This window comes from Nothoprocta perdicaria, unplaced genomic scaffold, assembly GCF_003342845.1.
Source record: "Nothoprocta perdicaria isolate Ctin4 unplaced genomic scaffold, notPer1 scaffold_12, whole genome shotgun sequence".
Lineage (NCBI taxonomy): Eukaryota > Metazoa > Chordata > Aves > Tinamiformes > Tinamidae > Nothoprocta > Nothoprocta perdicaria.
The window spans coordinates 2,670,667-2,692,967 of NW_020454316.1; the positions used below are offsets into that span (position 1 = coordinate 2,670,667).

A 22,301-nucleotide genomic window follows, 5' to 3' on the forward strand; every position below is an offset into this window, starting at 1 on the left:
AGAGATTTACAGTGCAGGCAGAGCTGCAAGCGCAGTTTTATATTGCTTTGGATAGACTATTGGTCTTGACGTACTCAAGTCCTGCCACAAGCTTTCTAAATCACATCAGGATTTCCTTTTTTAAAATCCTGGAAGAGCRTAAAACTCCAAGTACAGCAACACCAATAGCATTGCCTTTACAATGGCTGTTTAACCAGACATCACCAAAAACATCCCTTCTCCCCARGTTGCTACCAAAGTGCAACAATGACAACTGACAGATCAATGCGGTTTAATATAAAATCATAAATAAATATTCAAATAGCTTAGATGGCTTTCCCTCATGCTGGTCACAGAGCCAGAATATGGTTTTTTGTACTGTTAAAATGCAATAACAAACATCATCCCAAGACAAGCAACTAAGGAAATAGCCTTGACAGTGGCAGAATAAAGTCAGGCTGTGAGATCCAATGCAGACTTAATTAACCGTCTTTTGTAGAAAACCTGAGATTCGAACAAAACAAGCCTAATAAGAAACTCTGAGCATTGCTAATCCCATTCATTTGTTTTAGCTAAGTTAAACATTAACCTACAGCACGCATCACAAAATTCAACTTGGCATAAGAGGATTCATCACACCTTAAGTCATATGTTCAGTAATGCCAGAGACGATTTCTTGTGCTTGGAAACCAAGGTGCTTAAAGGAAAGCTCTTTTGTTGCACAACAGAAGAGAGGTTAGAAGTGGGGAAAGCTTTTCAGTCATTTGCAAGGTCTAAGTGAGAAGAAAAACATGCTCAAATCCTTGGGTATTCCTCCAAACGTTAACATAACTACCACCATAAAGGAGTGCTAAACAAAAGGAGCATCAGGCGGACAAAAATGCTTATTTCTAAACCAAGAGCTTACTGTAAAACAAGAAATTTCCAGACATACACAAATACACACAATCCTGGAATTAACTTAAAATTAACTCAGTCCTCTTCTGCGATATAAACGGGATTGCCATGCAAACAGTGAACGAAAAATGGGATCTCTCAATTGAGAACAAATTTCCTTGCCATTTTATGAGGGGAGAGGTGGAAAAAAAAGAAAAAAAAAAATCAGCGGGCAATACTGAAGCTCTGGCAGGCGGTGTAGTTCCCTAGCRGAACACCAGATAGTGCTCCAAGGGCTCCGGAGCATCGCTGGGCAGGAGGTGTGGTGCAGTTGCTAGGCTACAGGAGAGGACTGCACCGCATCACCTTCAACTGCATCTCGCTAGGTGATGGACACAGAGCCCTCCGCAATCATCATCCCTGTATCTCCTGTAAGATTCTCTTGCAACTGCTCCGTTTATGCAGAAGAAAGCTCCTCGTTTGCATTACGGTAACATCTGCTAGGAAGCTCACTGCAGTCATTTGCTTTCTTCTCATGCTGGGAGGCAACAAGTGTATGCACATCAGCAGCCAAGTGTTAAAGAGTTAATTTGTTGTAGCAGCCTGAAATGCAGCACAATGCTACAGTTTCACATACGATCCTATTCCAACCCCCAGCCTACAGGTCTCTGCATCCCATGTCCAAACAGAAAGGCRTTCGTGCCCTGCAAGTGCAAAAATGTTGGCTCAGACCTTCTTGCATAGCCCTCCCCAGAAATTTGCATTTGAAACGCACTGTTTTTATTTAAAATCATATYCTATGTAAACACAAACTTATGAGACCCTCTGGGCATGCCTGGGATGCACCAGGGGATTGTGAGACGCAGAAAGGTTTCTCTCCGTTTCTCCCTGGAAATCTTGATCCCTTCAGTTAGTGCTGGAATTCAACATCAGTCTGAACTGCAGAAAATAATAGCGTAAAAAAAGGCATTACGACTAGAGACTCATCCTAACAGCTTTCTTTTTGTATCTAATTAAGCAGTCACAAGTAAAAGCAAACACATAAAGGCAGCTTTTTGGAATCATTTATTAAGCATCATTTATTACATGCCTGTGGCTGGACCTCGTTTCCCTGTGACCACAAGAATCAATCCTCCTCAAAGCTGTCACCAGCAGACTAGTTACAGGTGTCACACTCAGAGGACCCTCTCGGCTAACACTTTACAGGCTTGCTGCTTTGGTGCCACTTTTCCATGGGTTTACACGGAGTGCTCCACACTGTTTGACTTCACTTGACTGAACTGAGACAAAGTAACCTGCAAAACAGATGAGGCTGAAATGTGAGAACTCCAAACCCTAATAAAAATAAGAAAATTGTAAATGTAGCAAAAGATGAAAACTTACTTGGCTGGAGAAGGAAAAATGGAGAGAAGCACACATCAATTTTATCCTTGAGGGAGCAATGACTGCAGCTGCTATACCCTCTTTTGCGCTGTCATCTGAAATGAAACAGGTACAACACGTTGAAGGATACCTAAACTACCAAGAAACTATCAATTGCAGCATCTTGACCATGAAAGAACATCAAAATGTAATGCACAAACTGAAGAGCTGACAGAACTAAGCTCAGGGTGTTCCCTTATTCATAACTCCTGAATAAAGTTCTGTGGCAGAGAGAAGAGGCTAAAATTAAAGCCTTCTGTAAAGCGTTCTAGTCCATTAAACATTAGCAGTGTAAAAGATTTGTGCCTGCTACATGTACCGCTCTCCCCATCAACAGGACCTGGCAATATCTAACTGTCTAGTGATTGTGGTAACGTGTGCGTTGCAAATACAGCACTCCACTTTTGCCAGGAGCAATTGTCTCCATTTGATATTTAATCACTGGGCAGTACTAGCAGAAAGGAGGGGGGAAGTTTTCTAAGGACTTCCAACAGGATCCAGCCTCCAGTAATAAGGCTGTGGTACCATGCAAACTCCTGCTGTAGTTTATAATATCATGTCTTTTTTCTTTTCTATTTGTAGTGAACTTTTTCCTGATCTGAGCAAGCGAAACACCCAGTCTCTTAACAGATACATGCTTCTTGCGGCAAAGGTACTTCGCATAAAAACACTGCTTTCCTTCTTAGCTTTATTAAAGAAAACAAACACTGAAAATAAACCAATACTGTTACCAAAACAAAATCATCACATATAAAATAATCATAAAAAATACTTTTYTATCAGTGTGCATGCTGTATGACCACCATTCTCATCCGGTCGCATGCCAGACAGGTGGGGCCCATGCAAAGCAGCAAATCTAATGCAATGCCTTGAGCACATATAGCCAAATCGAGAAAATTCCCTTTCTTTTGTTCTTAAAATTGTGTTCTGAGCAGATGGCTTACCTTAATCAACTTCAGTTCTTCATTCTTCCAATATTCATCGCTTTTGTTTTTAAAAGGCACAGAGTTGCAGGGCTGCGATACCGGGCAACTATGCTGCAGTGCTGCAGGGAGCTGTGGAGCACTGGTTCTGCAAGTCCACCCACACAGGCGAGATGAGAAACCAAACAAGATAAGGAAATTCCACTTCTCTGAACTGCGATTGTACAAATATTAAGAAGAACTTAGCGAGGGAGAGGGGGAGGGAAGTGCGGGGACCACACAGGGATACGGGAGTTAGTAAATCCAGCCAGGCAGGAGGGCAGGTTTGTCTCTAAGAGCTCAAACTCAGCTTCATGTTGGGATGTGAAGAACAGAAAACAAACCAGTCTGAACAAATATTACYGGGTAGAAACCTGGGAGTTATTTGAATAAACTGAAAGCAGAAACACAGTCACTCTGCAATTAAACAGAGTTCTCTGAGACAATGAGAAACCAGCTAGATGCACTACAGCTCAACCATCTTGCGTGTTGATCCTTTGTGTGTTAACCATCGTTTGGCAATGTTTTAGAGCAGTTTTTTGGCCTCCTCCCCCTGGTTCACCATCTGGTGTCAGTGTTTCCCCGAAGCTCCTTCAGACGCTATCAGGAAGTCAAGGCCAGCAGAGGAAGCGCTTGGTGAAACATGGAGAGGGCGAGTGGAACACAACGCTYGGAAACGCGCGGCTCGGCACGGCCGGGAGCATCTCTACAACACGTTTATTATTTCATCCTCTGTTCACGCAACAAAAACTGTGATTGGTACACCTCATTTCTGAACATGTATTAAAGSGAAGACTGTTGAACTTTTCAGAACCTGAACTAAACCAAATTTTGCTTTTAGTTCCCAAGTTTCAGGTCCAGACCCCGCRGCGGTGGAATCCATTTGTTCCACCCGTCAATCCCAACCAGACCAACACAGAGCGCCGTCTCCATGGTTAGGGATAACATCATTTTTCTCAAAGGATACTCCTTTTTTGGGAGAAGGGGGAAGGAGGGGAGRTGGATCAAATTCACTCACTTTGGAAAAGCAGCAGTGTGCACGTACACAAAATTACAAGCCTACAGAGGCAAAAACACCACATTCAGCAACACTCAYGGCTACGGGAACTACCACAAAATTACTGTGCAGTTTTAGCAAATTTGATCCTATACTGCTTAAACTGGAGCATCCTTTCTGAGGGGCTGGGGTGTAGAGACCTGGCTGGCTCCAGAAACGCTGTGAGCGGTGGAGACCTGAGAGATCAGGTCAGTTTAAGMCACTAAGCCTTAAGACACTTGAAGACACTCAGGTCTCCTGCCATCACCGTCTCCTCCTGGTCACTACTGCCTCTCATTCAGTGGCAGAAACATCTTTACTTCCCACCAAAACTGCCCTCCCAAGTGATGAACGTTTCCTCCTCGCCAGCTGCATCCTGCTCTGTCATGCACAGTTCAGTCTAAGCAGGTACAAACTACTYCTTGTTCCTGCACTACTTATTGCCACTCTCCTCTTGGGTAAATAGACCCCATCAGACAGGCTTGCAAAAATTGCCCGGGTAAATGCTCTCCAAACTGATTCACTGAATTGCTTCAAAATTGATGGAACCACTTTATGAGGGATAACACGACAGATCAAAGAAATGAGGATGAGCCCACAGGGCAATAATCTTTCTCCTTTTGGCTACTGCTGAACCAGGTGAAAACATACTGAAGTTTTTCCATGTTTATTTTTCTGACTTTTCTTCAGTTATCCAAGGATAACAGGTCATTTACTCTTCTACTTTTCAGTCACAGTATGTTCCTTCTGAAATGCACCACCTTTTCTAAGCTATACTACTATTATCACCTACCTTCCCAGCTCCCGCCTTGAAGCTGTTCAATCAAGAGGCACAACTTCAAGAACTTGGCTGATACTTCTCCTGCAATTTGTTTTTTAACTTATGCCTTTTAAATCACAAATCAGAGCACACTTCTAGAGCAGCATTTCTCAACTCAGGAAAAAAAGGAAAATTTGAATCAAACATTCTACCAATTTCTTATATAAACATATACTATATAAATACGCATATATGTATGTGCATATATAGGTATTCATATTCATATATAGATTCAACATGGCCTACAAAAATAGCTATAGGCCATGTTGAATCCTGCAGTTTTGGGAGGCTGGAAAGATGATAGAGTACCTTGTATTTAGATAAACATTGCTTTATAAATTTGGAGTTTTTTGGTTCTGTTTTAATTATAAACAAACATTCTCACTAAGCAGTGACAGCAGTCCAATAAAACCTGGCCATTTCCACCCAGAAGCACTAATATCCAGATATAGGCAGTCCCAGGCAGATGAAGAACACATTTATATTTGCTGTGAATAACAGATCTGTGCACATACCACCGCGGTGGACCACAAGTTGAGTAATTCCCTTTTACAGTGCACTGGATTAGAACAACAAGTAAACTTTTAGCCATACTTCAGTGAGATATGTAGCAGCAGCAAACATGGAAGGAATCATTATTTTTTATTCTTACASCTATTGACATAACTTGAACGTCCCTTCCCCCAACTCCTTGGTAAACCTTATCCTAAGAGCCACAGTACATAAGAAAACTGATTTAAAAGATGCACGAAGCAAGAGGAGAACTAATCAGTAGAACACTACTAAGACCAGTTAATAAAGAGAATATAAATTGGAGAACTATTTTAGATCCGTTACATTACAGATTGTACCATAAAGTACCATTTTAGGCCCTAAACAGAGATACAATTACATCAGAAAAAGCATTCTGGGAAGAGAATATCTCTTAGGAAGAGAAATGTGCATTTTAAAAGAAAATCCATCTTTAACCTTCSAATTTCTGGCAAAAAGATCACTGCATTTTTTTTTCCATTACTGTTGAAATAACACATTGCTCCACAATAAAGTTTGCTTGTCTACACAAAAGGAAACTCTCCTTGACTTCATTTCCAATAGAAAAACCTGGAAGTTTGCTAGGCAGGAAGGTTCATTGGGGCAAAATGTCTATGCACATGTACAACAAACCACTCCTTGCTGTAAGGAACAGAATATAGGAGTCTTTCTTGCACACATATATCATTAGGCAGCAGGATCAAAGCTGATTTACATGGATGAACCATGCAARCCTGGAAAGTTCTCCGTTTCAGCATGTCACTGCTGTGTACTAAGTGGAGTTAATCCTGATCACTTATCAGTTTACCTTATTAACACAACTTTACCCAGAGGCAAAGATGGGGCAGCCAGGCAATTTAAAGGAATTAACCGAACTTAACTGGCTCTATAGCTGAGCAGACAGCATGTACAAGACAGGAATCCCCTCCCATGCACTGAATGCAATCTGCGACCTTAACAGATAGCATCTGGGCAGATGCTATTTTTCTTATGGTAGTTATTTCTGCCTGAGATTCTTTTTCCTTTTAGGAAACTAAAGGCAATTCCCCCATTTTTTAGATCACCAAAAAACACAGGCAACTTGTCAGTTCACATTTTCCCGTTCTGCCACCTACAAAAAAAACTCACATTAAACCTAATAACTTAAATGCATACTCCAGTGCTTCATTCAGCTTTACAYGACAACTACATGACAACCTTAAGTATTTTGTCACAGTAACTTCTGGCATATTTACAGGTAACTCTGCACCTCTGTAGTGACCTGAGCATTTACAAGAGACATGCCCCATTCATTTTTCAACTGGAAGTGTTAAGACAACATTAGGATTATTTTCATTTTACTGTTGTTTTCATTCAAACTACCTAAAGAAACATGAATAGTTAACAATATGTAGTCATAAACCTAGTACAAATTGCTAGTACAGATCCGAAGAGAAACTTGTTGTGTCTGTCCTTGGTGCAGCAAGACATTCTGTGGTCCAGTATAAGAGGATCATCTAGTTCACAAGGCTTATCCAAACCGAAGTGTGGAAACATTGGCACTAGTTACGTATAGGAAAGATTAAATATTCCAGATCAAGGAAATGTGGTTATTCTCTGTGAGGCACCAGCCCCAGTGCCTCTGCACAGCATTCCCTAGTACTCCCTGGAAGGCTCTTCACACGTCGGGCACGGCGCCACGCCAACATGTTTGGACTCTTTACAGGCCCAGGCTGACACTGTGCTCATTCACACCACTTAGCTGAGGCTAAGCTGACTTTGCACTGATCTCGTGCGGATCCAGATACCAGTCATGTTTTTCCAACATCTGGGTTGTCTCTACTCCTCTAAGTTAATGGRGGACTCACTGCATTTGGTATTTTTGTTCCACAGCTTGAATGACATAACAGAAAAGCTGCTTGCACACGAGTGAAACTACACCAAGAAAGTGCAAACATTATTGGAGRACAGAACTCTAATTTGAAAGCAAACTGGTAAATTGGAAGAAATTTCTGAAATCAACTAAGTTCAATGAAGACACACGCAAACTAGAACACGAGAAAGAAATCAAGGGTACAATCACAAAATAAAGAGCAACAGCTACAGCAGCTCAACCTACATGACTTTACGGTATAGTGCTGTTGAAAAAAAGACAAATGGCATTTTAAGGCTTAGTAGGGCTATGAAAGAACCTGGGAGGGAATTGTACTGCTGGGGCTTGTGGATGTCTGGAATGGAGCACCCATTTTAAAAGAGATCCATATAAACTGGAGAGTTGTCAAGAACATGAGTGAAATTTCGCATGAAATTAATATATGAGCCCTGAGAAACAACTGCAAAACCCACTGGTTCAGTTAATTAAAATAGATAATGCTGAAAGAGGAAGAGACAGGCTGACAATCCTCAAATACGTTACAGGCCACTGCAAAGAGGACTATAATTATCTCTTGTGGCCTACCAAGGTTGTAATAAGAAAGACTTGGCTCAAAAGAAGTGAAGTTTAATTAAATATTAAAAAATAATTGCTCTATACTTAGCAAAATATTGCAGCAAGGGAGTTCCAGACTCCTGCTTGTTGGGGCTGTTAAAAGAAAAAAATAAATCCCAGCACTGACACCAGCCAGGAACGGCCTCAAGTCCTTGACCCTGGCTCAGAAGAGACGTGCAAGGTCCCTCCGCTTTAACTCCACAAGTGTTCACACGTTCAGATTAATATTACGGCGTGATACGRAACACAGGGACCAGCTCTGACAGGGAAGGGGAAGGTGAGGACATTTTCACACTGCCACTAAGGCAATCTAACAGCTGACTGATGCCAAGAGGAATTTTCTCGTTGCACTTAACTGGCACCTCTGTGACTCCACAGTAAGATGCTTCACCTTGCCATGGAGGCAGAAGAAGCATCACCATGTGTGTATGTGTGTGYGCGTGCTGGTACATACCAGCACAGCCATGAGCTTGGCTCCTCTGGCAGGTCGAAACAGCTCACGGGAGGTCAAGGTGAAGGATCCACRTGGAACGCAGGACAAAACGCAGGGCTGATGTTTCAGGGCAGCCAGTCCCTCCATTAGGGTGATTTAAGAAGCTATCAGCCCAGGCAATTGCCAAAGGCCACAGACTATGTTGTTAAACAGCCTCATGCCAGTGCCCCGTATATCCCACCTGCTAAGATGAGTCAGAATTACTAAAATGTGGCAAAATAAACAAACCTCTTAAGGTTAATTTTTCATAGAACCTGTGATTAAAGGCATTGTCTCTAATCTCTGGTCTTAAGACCAGAGATTRAAAWTAACTTTATTTTCTGTGAATTTAAGTTKAGAAACATGCTTCCAAAGCAAAATAAAAATATTTTTTACCAAGCAGCTAGACAGTACATTGGGTTTTSTAGCACCATGACAGGAAGCACAGCTGCTTCATCTTGGGATCTCAGCTCCAATCTACTCCTTTMCCTCAAGGCAGAATTAGCAATACCTAAATCATTCTCAATAGGTGTTTCTCGGAATTATCCTTAAAACACTCGTGATGAGATTCTACAACATCTCCAGATCCACTTGTATTCTCAAGAGTGCCACTATCGTTGTAGTAAAAATAAATGCAGATACCACATTTTTATCAATTATTACTTCTATACAAAAAGTCAACATTTGATAGGTTTAAATCAGTTACAAAAATAGGTAAAACTCCCAAGTTTTTAGAACTCCAACAAAGCTTTTCAATCTCCAGTACAGCCTATCATAGGTAAGAACACATCAGATCCCAAATTTCCAAAGGAGAACTTCACTTCTAAATGCATGAGAGTCTGTATTGCCAGAAGCAAAGCTRTCTTTGCAGATACAAGTATCTCAACATAATAGATCTTCTGATATCTCATGCAGCTTTGCATACTCAGAGATTCCTGTTCAAACAAACATCCATATCAGAATAGGCAAAATATGCACAAAAAATGAGAGAAGATAATAGTTGTGTGCAACACTACAGTGGTTCTGTACTCTTAAGCTCCAGAAAGAATCCTGATGTGCTCCGAATCTTGATTCAGAGAAGACRTGGATATGGTGTTACAGCTAAACCAGGTGTCACAAGAAGAAACTGATGCATCATGCTCTCAAAAAGAAAGGTGAAATGCCATGAAATCACCCATGGTAAAAACCTCTACTTGGTTCTCTCCGCTAAAATGAGAAAGACTGAAAAAGACATTAGGTTCCGCAGTAGAAATTGTACCCAAATCCTCTGAACTCCCTATCTTGGCACATCAAGATGCATAGAATAAATTTTGTCTGCTCTGCCTCAATGTGATCCAGCCTCTGTGAGGATCTCTTGGCAGTGAAAGACAGCGGAGAATGCGGGTGTACAATCTGGATCTCAAGGTTTCAGAGCACGCAATGGAAGGGAATGACTTCCTTATGTGACACTGGAAATAAATCACATAATGCCTTAATATACAGGATTAAGTATGATTATCTGATCCTCTTAACACCTGAAGATGAATCAGCTTGAGGACAAAGATAAAACACTGCACTGGAAGTGCACACATGTCACACAGTTGGATAAATGGAAAGTCATGGATTTCTGCACAGCAAAAAACAAAGGAAATGTTGCACACAGGTTTGCATTAATAGCTTAAAAACCAAAACCAGCCCTTTACAACTATGATGCTCTTTGTGCACTACAGCACATATAGAGATAAGTAAGTTTTCAGAGATGAATGAAGATATGGAGAAGCCCCTAAAGCAACCAAATAACCAAAAAAGAACAGCCCCGTCCCACACCCTGCCCAATGTAAGGTTCAAGATGTTGAAGTCTTATGGAACCAGGGAATAAAAAGAATCACTAATCCAATAATCACTAGAAATACAGGGAGGACCAAATAGAAGACGCCCAAAATCTAAAAAGAAGAGGGGTAGACAAAGAACTGGAATTCTGTGATTGTCAAAAACTACTAGACAATTAATACAAAGCATATATGACAGCCAAATTTATAAGTGATAGCTAAGCTTTAAACTTTTCAAGGTATTTCTATATGGCAACTGGTTGGCTAAGGAAAAAAAAGCCTTTACACAAAACAAAATACTTCAAAAGGTAGCATAAAATATTCTCTTTGCCATCCCCCAAAGCAGCGCAACTTAAAAGCTCTGTGAGATCTTGCACSATCTGCACAGAAGCATAAGACTTAAGAGTGCGAATCCTGTGCAGATGGCATCTTTAAAGAACAAGAGGTACTCCCACTAAACTGACAAAATAAAATTCACACCCGCAACCGTCCTTTTCCCCCCAATATCACACCATATGCTGCCTACAAGTTTTTACCCTTCCTCAAAACAGATTTCACAAATTAATAACTTGGGGAGCAGGCTAACCGCCAACAAAATTAAATACATTCAAATATATTAATATGCACAAATTCTTCTTGATGAATTGGCACGGAGCTATTCCAAAAATCCACGACATACAAACCATACCACATGCTGTTTATGCCTATTCCCAGTTTCAGCATATACTGGATCTACATTCTGTCCACACAAAGCCCAAATCTAGAAGCACATACGAAAGAGCAAAATGGAAGGTCACAGTAAATAAWATCCAGAAGTGATCCATAAGAGAACAAAAGTGAAATGGAGATTGCTGGCCTTGTTGWAAGGTTCACGCTCTCAATAACATCACAAAGTAAGTTAAAGTACAGCGGTAAATATATATATATATTTAAGTAAATAGTAAGGAATAATCTTTTCAAGCTAACAGTACTTCTCTCTGCTTGCCCATGATTTCAAGACAAGAGTCACACATTAAGACGGTAAATCCCATAAATACATGGGCTCATTCTGAACTTCCTTACCTGGCTCCYGATTCAGGGATTGTGAAACTATCCTGCTGACTCTGTCACTGAGCAGCAAAAATGTCTCCATGTCAAGAAGGGTTTTCTTTTTTTTCAGCAAAACACCGCACAATATTGATAGAAAAAAAGCTACAGTAAAGAGCCTCGCAATGTGTGTTGAAGGCAATGAGAAATACTGTCGAACTCTAGCTTTGCTCTCCAAGTTTTGCGACAGAGATGAAGGAATCTAAGCATTTTTAACATGTCCTTTTGTAAATAATCACATTGTTTTGTTTTAAACCATTGTTAAACCATTCAAACGCCACATTAAASAAATGCCTTGAATTGTTCTTAATTCCAAGCAAATTAAAAAATATATATATATATATACACATAAAAACCCACATATATACACTTCAGTAAAGGTATCCTACTTAGAAGGCAAGAACCTGAAGTTCTGGCCATACTCTCCTGCTGGATTTCTCCTTATAAGAAACYTTGCATTCCCACAGAAAACGGTGCAGACAGGCAAATGACTAACACTTACTGCATTTTTAATGTCAAATACCTAGTGTTCTGACTGCACACTGAAGTTATATAACAACTAAAGTGAAGAAAGCGCAGTGCAGAACTAACCTATCTACTTTACCGTTAAGAGAGAGAACTATTAAATGAGTCAGCAAATGTTTTAGACTTGTACCAGTATCCAGAATRGGTGGGGAGGGCTGTTTATTTTTTGGTGCCATCCGAGCCAAATGATGCAGTTAAATTCAAGACAGTGCAGAAGACAATTTTAGAGTCATCTGATTGTGAAAAAGTCGGTGAAAAGTCACGTGTAGAGATCAGTACCAACTATGGATTTCCTTTCAAAAATCCAGAGGAAGAAAAGCAGGTTTGCGTAATGGTCTGGAACATGATCCGAGGCCTGGATGGAGGGCCCTGCCTTCCAAAGAATTCCCCATTGTGAACACACACAGCGGAGCCTCCTTTGTCTCAAATCCCCAGAGCCACCTACAGTTACGAATTAAAATGTTTTTGGTGCAAGTGATACAATATGGCAATTTTCCAGGAGGGGATAACATAAAAACCGAACCTCAGCTGCCTATTTCACATATAAATACTTTCAACTTTGTGCAGTCTTCAAGGGTTGTAGTAATAGTATCCCAGGAGGTTAAGCATTCTAGTTTTTACAAATTTTGGTGCTTTCTGCGACATTTTACATTACTGCGGCTATAAACATACATCTACATTGTTATCTCTCTCTGCTTTTATTTCCCTGATAAAAACGCCTATGTTTTACAGGAAAAAAAGAAAACATTTACAATTTTTAGAGTTCTTTATAACCTGTATGAAAACCCGCTATTTCCAAGAGAGCACGAAATATATATAAAGGCATATTTCCTCTAGCAAACATTTATAGCACATAGCTGAGCAATTTGTTTTCAATGCCGATTTATATCACCAAGCTCAAGCTTGAAAGTAACTACTCCTCAAAATACTTTTTGACATTTTTTAATTTTACTGGAAACAAAGGAAAGGCAYGGGATTTATTCTGTGTATAGGTATTCGAAAACAAACAAAATCTTTATTTGTAAGAGCCGCTAGGACTACTTCTGATCTACAAAATTTTAGCAGTTTGATAGTTTCTTCTGCAATTCACACAGGATGCAATGAGAGAGGAAGAGGAGCGGATCCAAACAAGGGCCAAAACGAGCAACAGGTTCTTTACAGGTTCTGCTAATTTTTAGTATTCTCCAGTCACCAAGCAAAAATAAAAAAGGTATTTACATTATTGCAGATTCTAAAGAGCTCTTCTTKTGGGGAGGAAGATTGTGTTTAATGGTGCAAAAGTGAAGAGTCATAAGCTTTCAGCACAGTCACGTACACTATGACAGGGACACTAAATGGCATAAGCCAAGAAAATAATTTAAATTTCAGTCATACAACCGATTGATTTTAAAGGACGAATCAGAAAGAAATCACATGATTATATCTATTTTTTCCTTTAAAAAGGTAAAAACACAGCAGTACAGACTACATTACTGCACCACTGATGCCATCATCTCAATGAACTTATGTTCTCAACTTCTTCACATGAGATGCTGCTACACCTGAAATAACTGTGTAGTTATTTACTATTTAAAATTTACTTCTTGGCTTACTCCAGCACCAAATCCTATGAAGGTGACAATCCAAGAGCAGTTTATCTTTGCTGGCAGACAAAGAAAGTACAGCTTGCTACGTGGCTTGTTGCCACCAAAGAGAGGACCTTCCCCCTTGCTCTAGTTGTGCCTCCSTTTCTCACAAACTAGAGGAGGAAGGATGAAAAAAACAGTTTGGAAAAAGATCCTCCACCTAAAATGTTCTAAAACACTACCTAAATGTTGGAAATTACTTAGAAAGCAATGTTTAATTGTAATCAATTTCTCCGTGCCAAAGATCACAAGGTCTGAAATGTGGAAAAAGCTTCTTTCACATGTGAGCCACTGAACTGGATTCCTGTTACACCTCCTGTCATAAATCAAACGAAAAGAAGTCTTCAGTGTTTATACAGCCAGGCTGCCAGTCACAGCAATACTTTCTGGACATTAACAGTGCTCACGCTAAAGTGAAAAATACCCTCTCTTTCACTCTAGTTCATTGGAAAAAGTTTGCGACATAATCACAACTCATGATGTAAAATGCTGTATTGTCAAAGCGTGCTTACATTCAGCATCCAGGATTAAATTTTAAGTTGAAATGGTAGGGGAAGCAGAAAAGCAGGTCGCAGGCATCTACCACTCTCATACTTACCTCRTTTATACAAGAACCAAATTTTTCTGATTATAGCTCCAAATTAAACTCTTTTTTTCTACACCGTCATAAGACATTTATTATATCTCCATTCCAAGTTCACCGAAGTACACTTTGGCATACTGTGTCAACTTTACCTACTACGTAATTAGGGTACAACTTGGGTTATACAGGACAGAGCAGCATAAATATTTACATGCACGCTATAAAAAAATGCAAAGTAGCAGTTTTTAACAAATTTAAAGCATTACTTGTAGTACACTGCATCAGCTGAACAAAGTATTTTCTGCTATGAGCTCAGAGCTGAACTGTGTATCGCAGCCAGCTGTGGCATTCCTGTTCTAGTTTGTACATGTACAACACACCCACAAGCAACCACATATCCATGTTTTTGAAAAAAATGAAAATCTGACTGTCCAAAAAGTATCTGATTTACAAGGAGGAAGATCACAGAGAGAAGATCTTTATGCCTATTTGTAATTTATTTATCAAAACCTCAAAGGGGACAAGGGCTCATTGCCATTGCAGTGTAAATGCAAGATGTGACCAAAGAACAGTCCTGACCAGGGACAGAACCAGCCCTCAAAAGTGTTTCGGACCAGCTGTTCAGAAAGTTAATCCAGATAAAGCTGAATAAACTAACACCCCAAGCAGCTAAAGACTCCTGGAACTCCAATAATAACATGGCCATCCCTCAGATCCTCAGAAGGAATTAAAACACAGAAAAATTTATCTATGATTGCAGTGAAGATAAGCCATATTAGTCAATGTTACAGCAGTTCCTGGGAACCAGCTTTGGCAAACTAGATGACATTCACTCAAATGCCACTTAATACACAAAAYGGCTACAGAAATATCAAGTGCAGATTTTCTTTCCCCAAGAAGTTTTAGGAAAGACAGCTTTATACTATCTTGCTAAACTGGCAAACTTTTGCAGTCTAGCAAGACTTTCTAAAAGCAAACCTCTGCAATCATCTGCAGCAGACATCACCATATGGTTTAGGATTCTCGAAAAGACTCGTCCCCACCATCCCCACCAACTTCTTATGTCAACTATCAGGTAGAATCTAGCAAAAAAAAAAAAAAAAAAAAAAAATATAATCAAGTCCAAGGGGCAGAGTTCATGACACAATAAAGAGGACTGAAAAGAACCACCCTGACAGCAGGGGGGTATTTGTTCTGTATTTATTAATCCAACATTTTAGGAAGCACTTTTCCAAGCAGGTAACKGTCCTCACTACAAAATTAGATGGAAAAAAATACAGTTAGAGAGTATTCTTTTTATGAATAGCCTTTACAATTTTTTTTCATTCCATTATTGGACTGAATTCTAAAAATAAAAAAACCCAAAACCTAGAAAAGAGACTTACATTCAAAGTGTACTTGGTGGATCACAATTTCAAACACAGGCGCACTATCGCTTGCAAGTCAGTATTTTAAATTTAATTTAGGACTAGAAATTCAGTGCTATATCAGATTATACCTCTCATTGTGCTTTTCTATATAAACTATCTTAAAAAAAAGAAAAAAACATAAGAACAGTACATTAACAAACGACACCTTCAAATTATTTTACTTTGCTCCATAAGCATAGTTGACGGTGAGGAGCTCATGGAGCTCTGAAGGATGAAGAAACACTTCTGGTAGCTTGTCTAGACAACTAGAAACAATTGCCAGGCCACTATTCATCTCCCCTTGCCACTTTTACGCTGGGGCTCTGTTGCAATATTTATTCCTCTCATGCTGCTCTTTCTCACATCACGCTGCTTAGTGTTGCACAGCTGCAAAAAMCACCTGCTACTCCAATGTAGCTATTGTTTTTTGCCACCTCCCCCCCTACCTCATCATTCCTTCTGAAAAGGCCTGGCTTAGTCTCCTATGAAAACCAGCCTCCCCTCTGCCTTTTTGCAGCGCTGCAAATGGGCATCCCAGGTGGCTCCTGCTAATTATCCATGCGCCTTGGGAGTCTAATTCTTCCTATTGTTAATGTACCAATCTTGAGCCACAAAGTCACTTCATATGGTAATCAGAGCCCAGCTGATCCCTGGCTAATACTTTACATACTCAGGAGAACTGATCTTCTGGGGGTATTAGTGAAAAGCACGATGAGCTTTGGAAAACAGTGCCCAAAAGCTACTGCATGTCCTTCAGTTTTAACTCAAAACCATAATAAAAACTTCGCTTGTGAAGTTGAGCTTGGCAATTAGCTTCACTGGCTGAGGTCTGCCTTCTCCATGCAACAAGAGCCTGAAAATTTGGATCTTTTTATGCCATTAAAAAATAATCTAATAACTTTTTTAGACTGAATCTATGCTAGAGAAGTTCTGGTGTCCACACAGCATGCCTGAAATACYAACTTCAATCCAAAACCAAGATAAGCATTTCCATGAGCACTAGTGCAGGTCACATGTCAACAATATTGCTGCTGAAGACAATATACGATGACTTAAATCCCTGTTCTTCCCTCACCCTCAGCATCTCCCATGCTATACCATCACTGCAGTTTAGTTCCTTTTTGAAGTGAGCTTAGTTTTCCTATCTGGTCCACCTACAACACTTGTGCTAGCACAAAAGGGCCACGCGCTATAGCACTGGGGGACAGCAAGGTCTGAGATGGCCTTCAGCTGGGATCATATACTTGTAGTGGATTGTGAAATCTTYTTGAAAGTCTTCAAGTTTAGGAACTTCATCAGCATTTCAAGTGAGCAGGCTTCTCAGATTATGATATATCCACTTAAAATCTGAACTGCGTGAGGATTTTTATCATGGCTTCTATGATGTAGATAAATGGTTCCTCTTGGTTAATAGTAGGCTCCCAACAAGTCATTCTGAAGACACTTACTTGCAACACTGGAAATAGTCCCTTGTTTAGATCCCAAATGACAGGAACCTGCATCATTTCTGCAGCCTGCAACAGTGCCTGATGAGAGTGTTCATTTGAAGACCAATTGGCTGAACGGCAGAATAGTGATTCAAGCAACAGTTATGTGTAAATCTTCTTGATAAGTACAAAATAGCTATTGTATAGAAACATATCATTTCAAAGGGGAACTAAGCAGAACTTTTTTACCTCTTCCTCCTCAAGGATGTGGTTCTTTCTTTAATAAGTTTCAAACTGTCACATAAATGGAAATATCATTTTGTTTTGCTAAATAAAACAATGTTTTTTTTCCTTGAAATATTCCTTTAATGAACTACTACCAGTTCAAAGCTCCATTATAATACATATACTTCATAATGTCATTCTTCAGATTTAAGTTATTGTGCTAATGTAAGACAGAGCTGCAGCTGTATGAAAGTTCAAACAGTTCAAAGGAAGCAGCTCGCACAGACAGCTGTTTGAGAAGCATGAGGTTCCTACAGAGCTGGAGGGTTTCCCCATAGGGGAAAAAAATCACCTAAATGAATGTCATATAAATACTATACAGGTAACGAGCAAATGCAAAAAAAGCATATTTTATCATCTGTGTAGGTCCTAGATATGAATATATGATTAGGGCAAAAATTTTAAACAAACCCTCTGCCAACAAGTTACACACATCTTTCTCCAAGCTGTGTCTCACCCGGCTTTCARAGCATTTTTCCCCCTACTATATATACACTTCACTTCGACAAACACTTCACATAGACAAATGCTCAGGTATCAACACTATAACCATTTCAAAAGGTCATCACAGAGCAGTTAAAATCACCCTGTTTCTCCACTAATATTATCTTTTCTCCAGAGGTAAGACAGAAGAAGAAAGTACCGCTCCCCCTTTTTCCCTCCTCTTAAAATAGCTTTGCAGAGAGCATTTTACAGATAACAGGCAACTAGCTATGCTTTAACAGACTCTGTATGTTAAAAAAAAAAAAGATCAACACATGTGCAGTGCTTATAGATGGTTATCAACATAGTCTTCATTTTCAGAACCAATATAATCATTTATCATGCCTACTCTCCAAACCTTTTACCTACCTCAAAAGGTAAACTGGATTCACTAATATCTGTTATGGATTTAATTAAAGCTTGATGTCAAAAGAACTGTGTATTAGGAAAAGAGAAACAGGGGCATGTCCAGATAACTGCTGCATTTCAGTCTGCATATAGGCTCTTCACTGATCTGAAACCCCAAACAGATGAGTCAGTGTAAAGAAAGTGAAGGAAAAGACTCTGAAGCAGGTATATATATTTAGCAGCAGGTTAAATGGAAAGAAAAGGCTCAAGGACAATGATAGGTCTTTTTTTTTTTTTTTCCCCCCTCCTCTTTTTCCTTCAGTTAAACCCCCAATGTATTTTTGTGAAATAAAGCTAGTCTTTTGCTTTTAACTGTAGCCCAAAACTGCATTATGTCTCCTGGGTGCTTTGATTTTTTTTTCTCTTTCTAAATCTCAGCATATAGACAGCTCCAGGGCTCCGTAGGAGATATTATTAAAAGCATGCCTGCAGAAGAAATCAGTCCCTGCCCTTATCCCCTGTGTTCACGAGTGGAGCTCCCCCCACCCATGCAGCATTGTATGGGATTTCACACAAACAGTAACGTCCTTTGTAAACAGCCTGAAMAAATTAAAGTCCTTTAAGAGCAGGCATAGTGTTCCTTCAAATTGGAAGGGGAAACAAAGCACAAAAGTGTTTCATTTCTTCAGAAAGGTCACATTCACCTTCAAATTTCTATCAAATCAACTTTTTTTGTCCTGTATCTAGGTAATCCGTAAGAGTGATTACAAGATATATCTGAGGTTCATAAAATGTATGAAATCCCAGTGTGACCAAGATACAAGCAATCTCTACTTCATTATTTTTTTCCTAGGCTACTTGAAGCTTCTAMAGTCCAGATGTTTTTTCCAACTCCTTTTCTGTTCCACCATCATCTTTTCTGTAATATTGCTTTTGTATTTGTGTTTTCAACAGTCCACTTTTCCTTTTTTTTTTTCTCTCAAATGTATAAATACATACCTTTTGGGTTACTTTACTGTATTAGAACCACAGGATTAGAAAGTCACATTGAAAAGGTACATAATTATACTGTAAATAACTTTGTAAGTGGGTTCTGTCTTCTAATGCCTATAGACACATCTCCAACATTGYACCTTCACCATTAGAGTGTTATCATGCATTTAACAGCAAAATGCCCACTAACTTCACTAGAGGGGGTSAGGAAGTTGATTTTAACCCTCTACTTCCCAACCTAAATATTGCAGAAAGAAATGGAAGATTTGCTTATTTTTACCACCCTTATCCAGATGCTCTTTGGTCATAACTAGATACACATGAGAGTTGAGACCACTGAACTCTATGCACTAAACATTTGAAAACTGCCATTTGAAGCTCATTGGAGAACAAACTGAATCATTTCTGATTGAATAGGAATGTGAAGACAACGTGTTTAATTCATAACATGAAACAGAAATACATCATTGTCCTTATTTTGTCTGCTAAAAATCCGATGAACCAACAGAATGCTACAATTCACCCCACAGCTGAAGAATGAGTAGAGGATTTCCTTTCATAGGGCTCCAAGTGATCACCAGTTAAGACTGTGCTAGTATCACTGAATTCTGCTGGTCTTTAAATGCATACTGCTAAAAAAAGAGTTTCCTGTTTTGCAGTTGCTACACAGATGAACCATCATCAATACCTGCAGTGACAGAGCAAACACCCATCCACAGTGAGAGGCAAAGGAAAGGCAGTGTAAAATAAACACTAGGATAACAAAAATTAATCTACTACAATGGCCTTAGGGCAAAAGTAAATACAGAAAAAAAAAAAAAAAAGGAATTCTGAAAACACAAGTGACCATGGATGAGTTTGGGAAGGAATTTCTAGAACTTACCTATGGTGCAGTTTGTGGTTATTTTTCTTCGCTTGGGGTTGTGTCGTAGCAATTCTAACTCTCGTTTGGTTGGCTCCCATGTTGAATACTTCTCTCCAATGCCTAGGCAGACGAAAAGAAAGTTTCACAAAGTTGTTTAGTAAAAGGATATAAAACGCTGTTCAATTAAAAAAAAAGGCAATATGCTGTCCATTAAGTTAGATACAGTCTATATGCAACTACAAGAGACTGATTTAGAAAGAGAACAAGTGACCTTCCAACAAACAAGAACTAAAAGCAGCAAGGGGAAAAAAGATTTACTTGTACAGAATACATTTCCATTCCTAAGTAACAGGTTTCTGCTGCCAAATTAGAACCTCTGCTTCAATTAAAAAGGAATTCCAGCACAAGTGTTAATTTGTTATTACTCAGAAACCCATTATTTTCTTTGTGCTCTTTTCGGGAGGTCCAGAAACAGCATCACCATATGATTTTAGGAGAAGGTAGAGGACAACCAAGTAATATTTTGTCACTGGAATTTAACAAGTTTAATTAAACAGATCCAACTTAATGGACAGACACAGTTTTAGTCTTTACAGATGCAAAGCAGAAATTAGTAATMCAGAGATACTAAACAGCATATGCTCTAATTACATATTTTTGGACATACTATCACAGAATATGACCTCTCCTTAGAACCACTGCTGCAGCAGCAGTTATGGTATTCATTCAGTAGGTGTGCATTCAGTAGGCATTGATGTATTTATTATTACCAGTAAATGTAGGTAGAACTAAAACACAAACAAAAAAACCAACAGAAACCCACACGCAACATAAACATCCCACTTAATATTTAACTACCTTGGGAAAATTCTTTTTTTTTTTTTTTTTGGCTGCAGCTGAAATCTCCCATTATCCTTTTAAAACATCAATACTGTATTTCAGATACATTTATTTTGTTCAAAAGAGAGGGAAGCAGAAATGAGTCAGGTAATCAGGAAGGAGAGCAGATTAGGAGCAGGCACAGAGCCGTGTTCTGTGTAAGCCTGGCTCAGGAAAAACATAGCAGTGAAGCCCCTGTGCTGCCCAGCTCAGCACTGCTGCAGCCATCTATGCAGCAAAGAGAAACTGCTATGCAAGGTCAAGCGCAGTAAGCCACAAAAGCATCTTGACATTCAAAATAAAGACTAAACAAGGTGACAAGCAATCTATTCTAAAACTGAAGATTTAAGTCAATTAAGAGTCATATTTTTCATAGAATGCATGCAGCTGAAACAGTGCTGTGCTATAGAAAATAAATTATAAATCATACATATGAAAAGCAGAGTAGAAATATAGCTAGAGGCTTACACATTCTGCATAATATACATTAAATTTTAATAGCTCTTTGATCTTCATTTTCAGAAATAGCTATGCTTGTCAGAAGTTACCCACCCAAAGTATTCAATTCATAGTTACTGCTGACCCTCCAGGTTCTAGCAGTGAAAGGTTTCATTCTTTGATTCACAAGAATGAGAAAATTCTTATTTACGTGTGAGTTACCTTTTCTTTTTTAAACTTCATTTGATTCAACAATACATTAGGCAAGCCTAAGGAAGAACACCCAAAATCCTACAGTCCCTTTTTCTTCATCTTCAGCATTAAGCAACACACCCAGGGAAACAGAAGAGCAAAGTAATTGCTGTGTAACAGACTGATGAGATAAAATAGCTGCAATGCTTTGAATACACTCCACGGGGTGCACAGGCAGACGCCGAATGAAGCCACTACACAGACGCACACATGACAGAACACTGGCTTGCAACAAGTTTTATATTAGATATCTTCAGCAAACCTTTTCATAATTGCAGCATTCCCATAGGCATTTATAGAAGTTAGTTGATAAGAAAAACTCGGAATTGTTTTCAGCACCTTGTTACTACCAGCTCTTGCATGGGCCAGTGGTAAACCAAGCTTTGTATTCATTTATGCTGTAGTTTAAGCAAGGCCAAACACAATCCATGTAATTTGACAACAGGATGAGACTTCACAATAAAAAGGTAACAAAACCTGAGGTATGTTTAAACTTTGCCTTAAAAAAACAAATATACTTACAGCAAAATTCACACCTGCCAACACATGTGCRCTCAACTTTATGCATGCAATTGTTCATGTCAATGGGACTAACTCATATAATTATATATTTGTATATAATTATGTTGCTTAAATGCTTATAGGATTGGGACCAAAGCATTTCATAACGAGTTCAACTCTAAATAAAGCTAAATAAAACAGGCTGGATAACTTTGCAGGATTCTGAGTG

At 39.2% G+C, this 22,301-nt stretch overlaps 1 protein-coding gene across 2 annotated transcripts in view; it reads right to left on the reverse strand.

Annotated features, from left to right (window-relative positions):
- Positions 1–22,301, reverse strand: part of USP22 (ubiquitin specific peptidase 22) — a 92,521-nt gene that overhangs the window by 26,454 nt on the left and 43,766 nt on the right. For both annotated transcript variants that reach the window (XM_026054016.1, XM_026054015.1), the window contains one exon: positions 20,021–20,122. In XM_026054016.1, the coding sequence (XP_025909801.1) occupies positions 20,021–20,122 (102 nt within the window). The remainder of the gene's footprint in view (positions 1–20,020; positions 20,123–22,301) is intronic.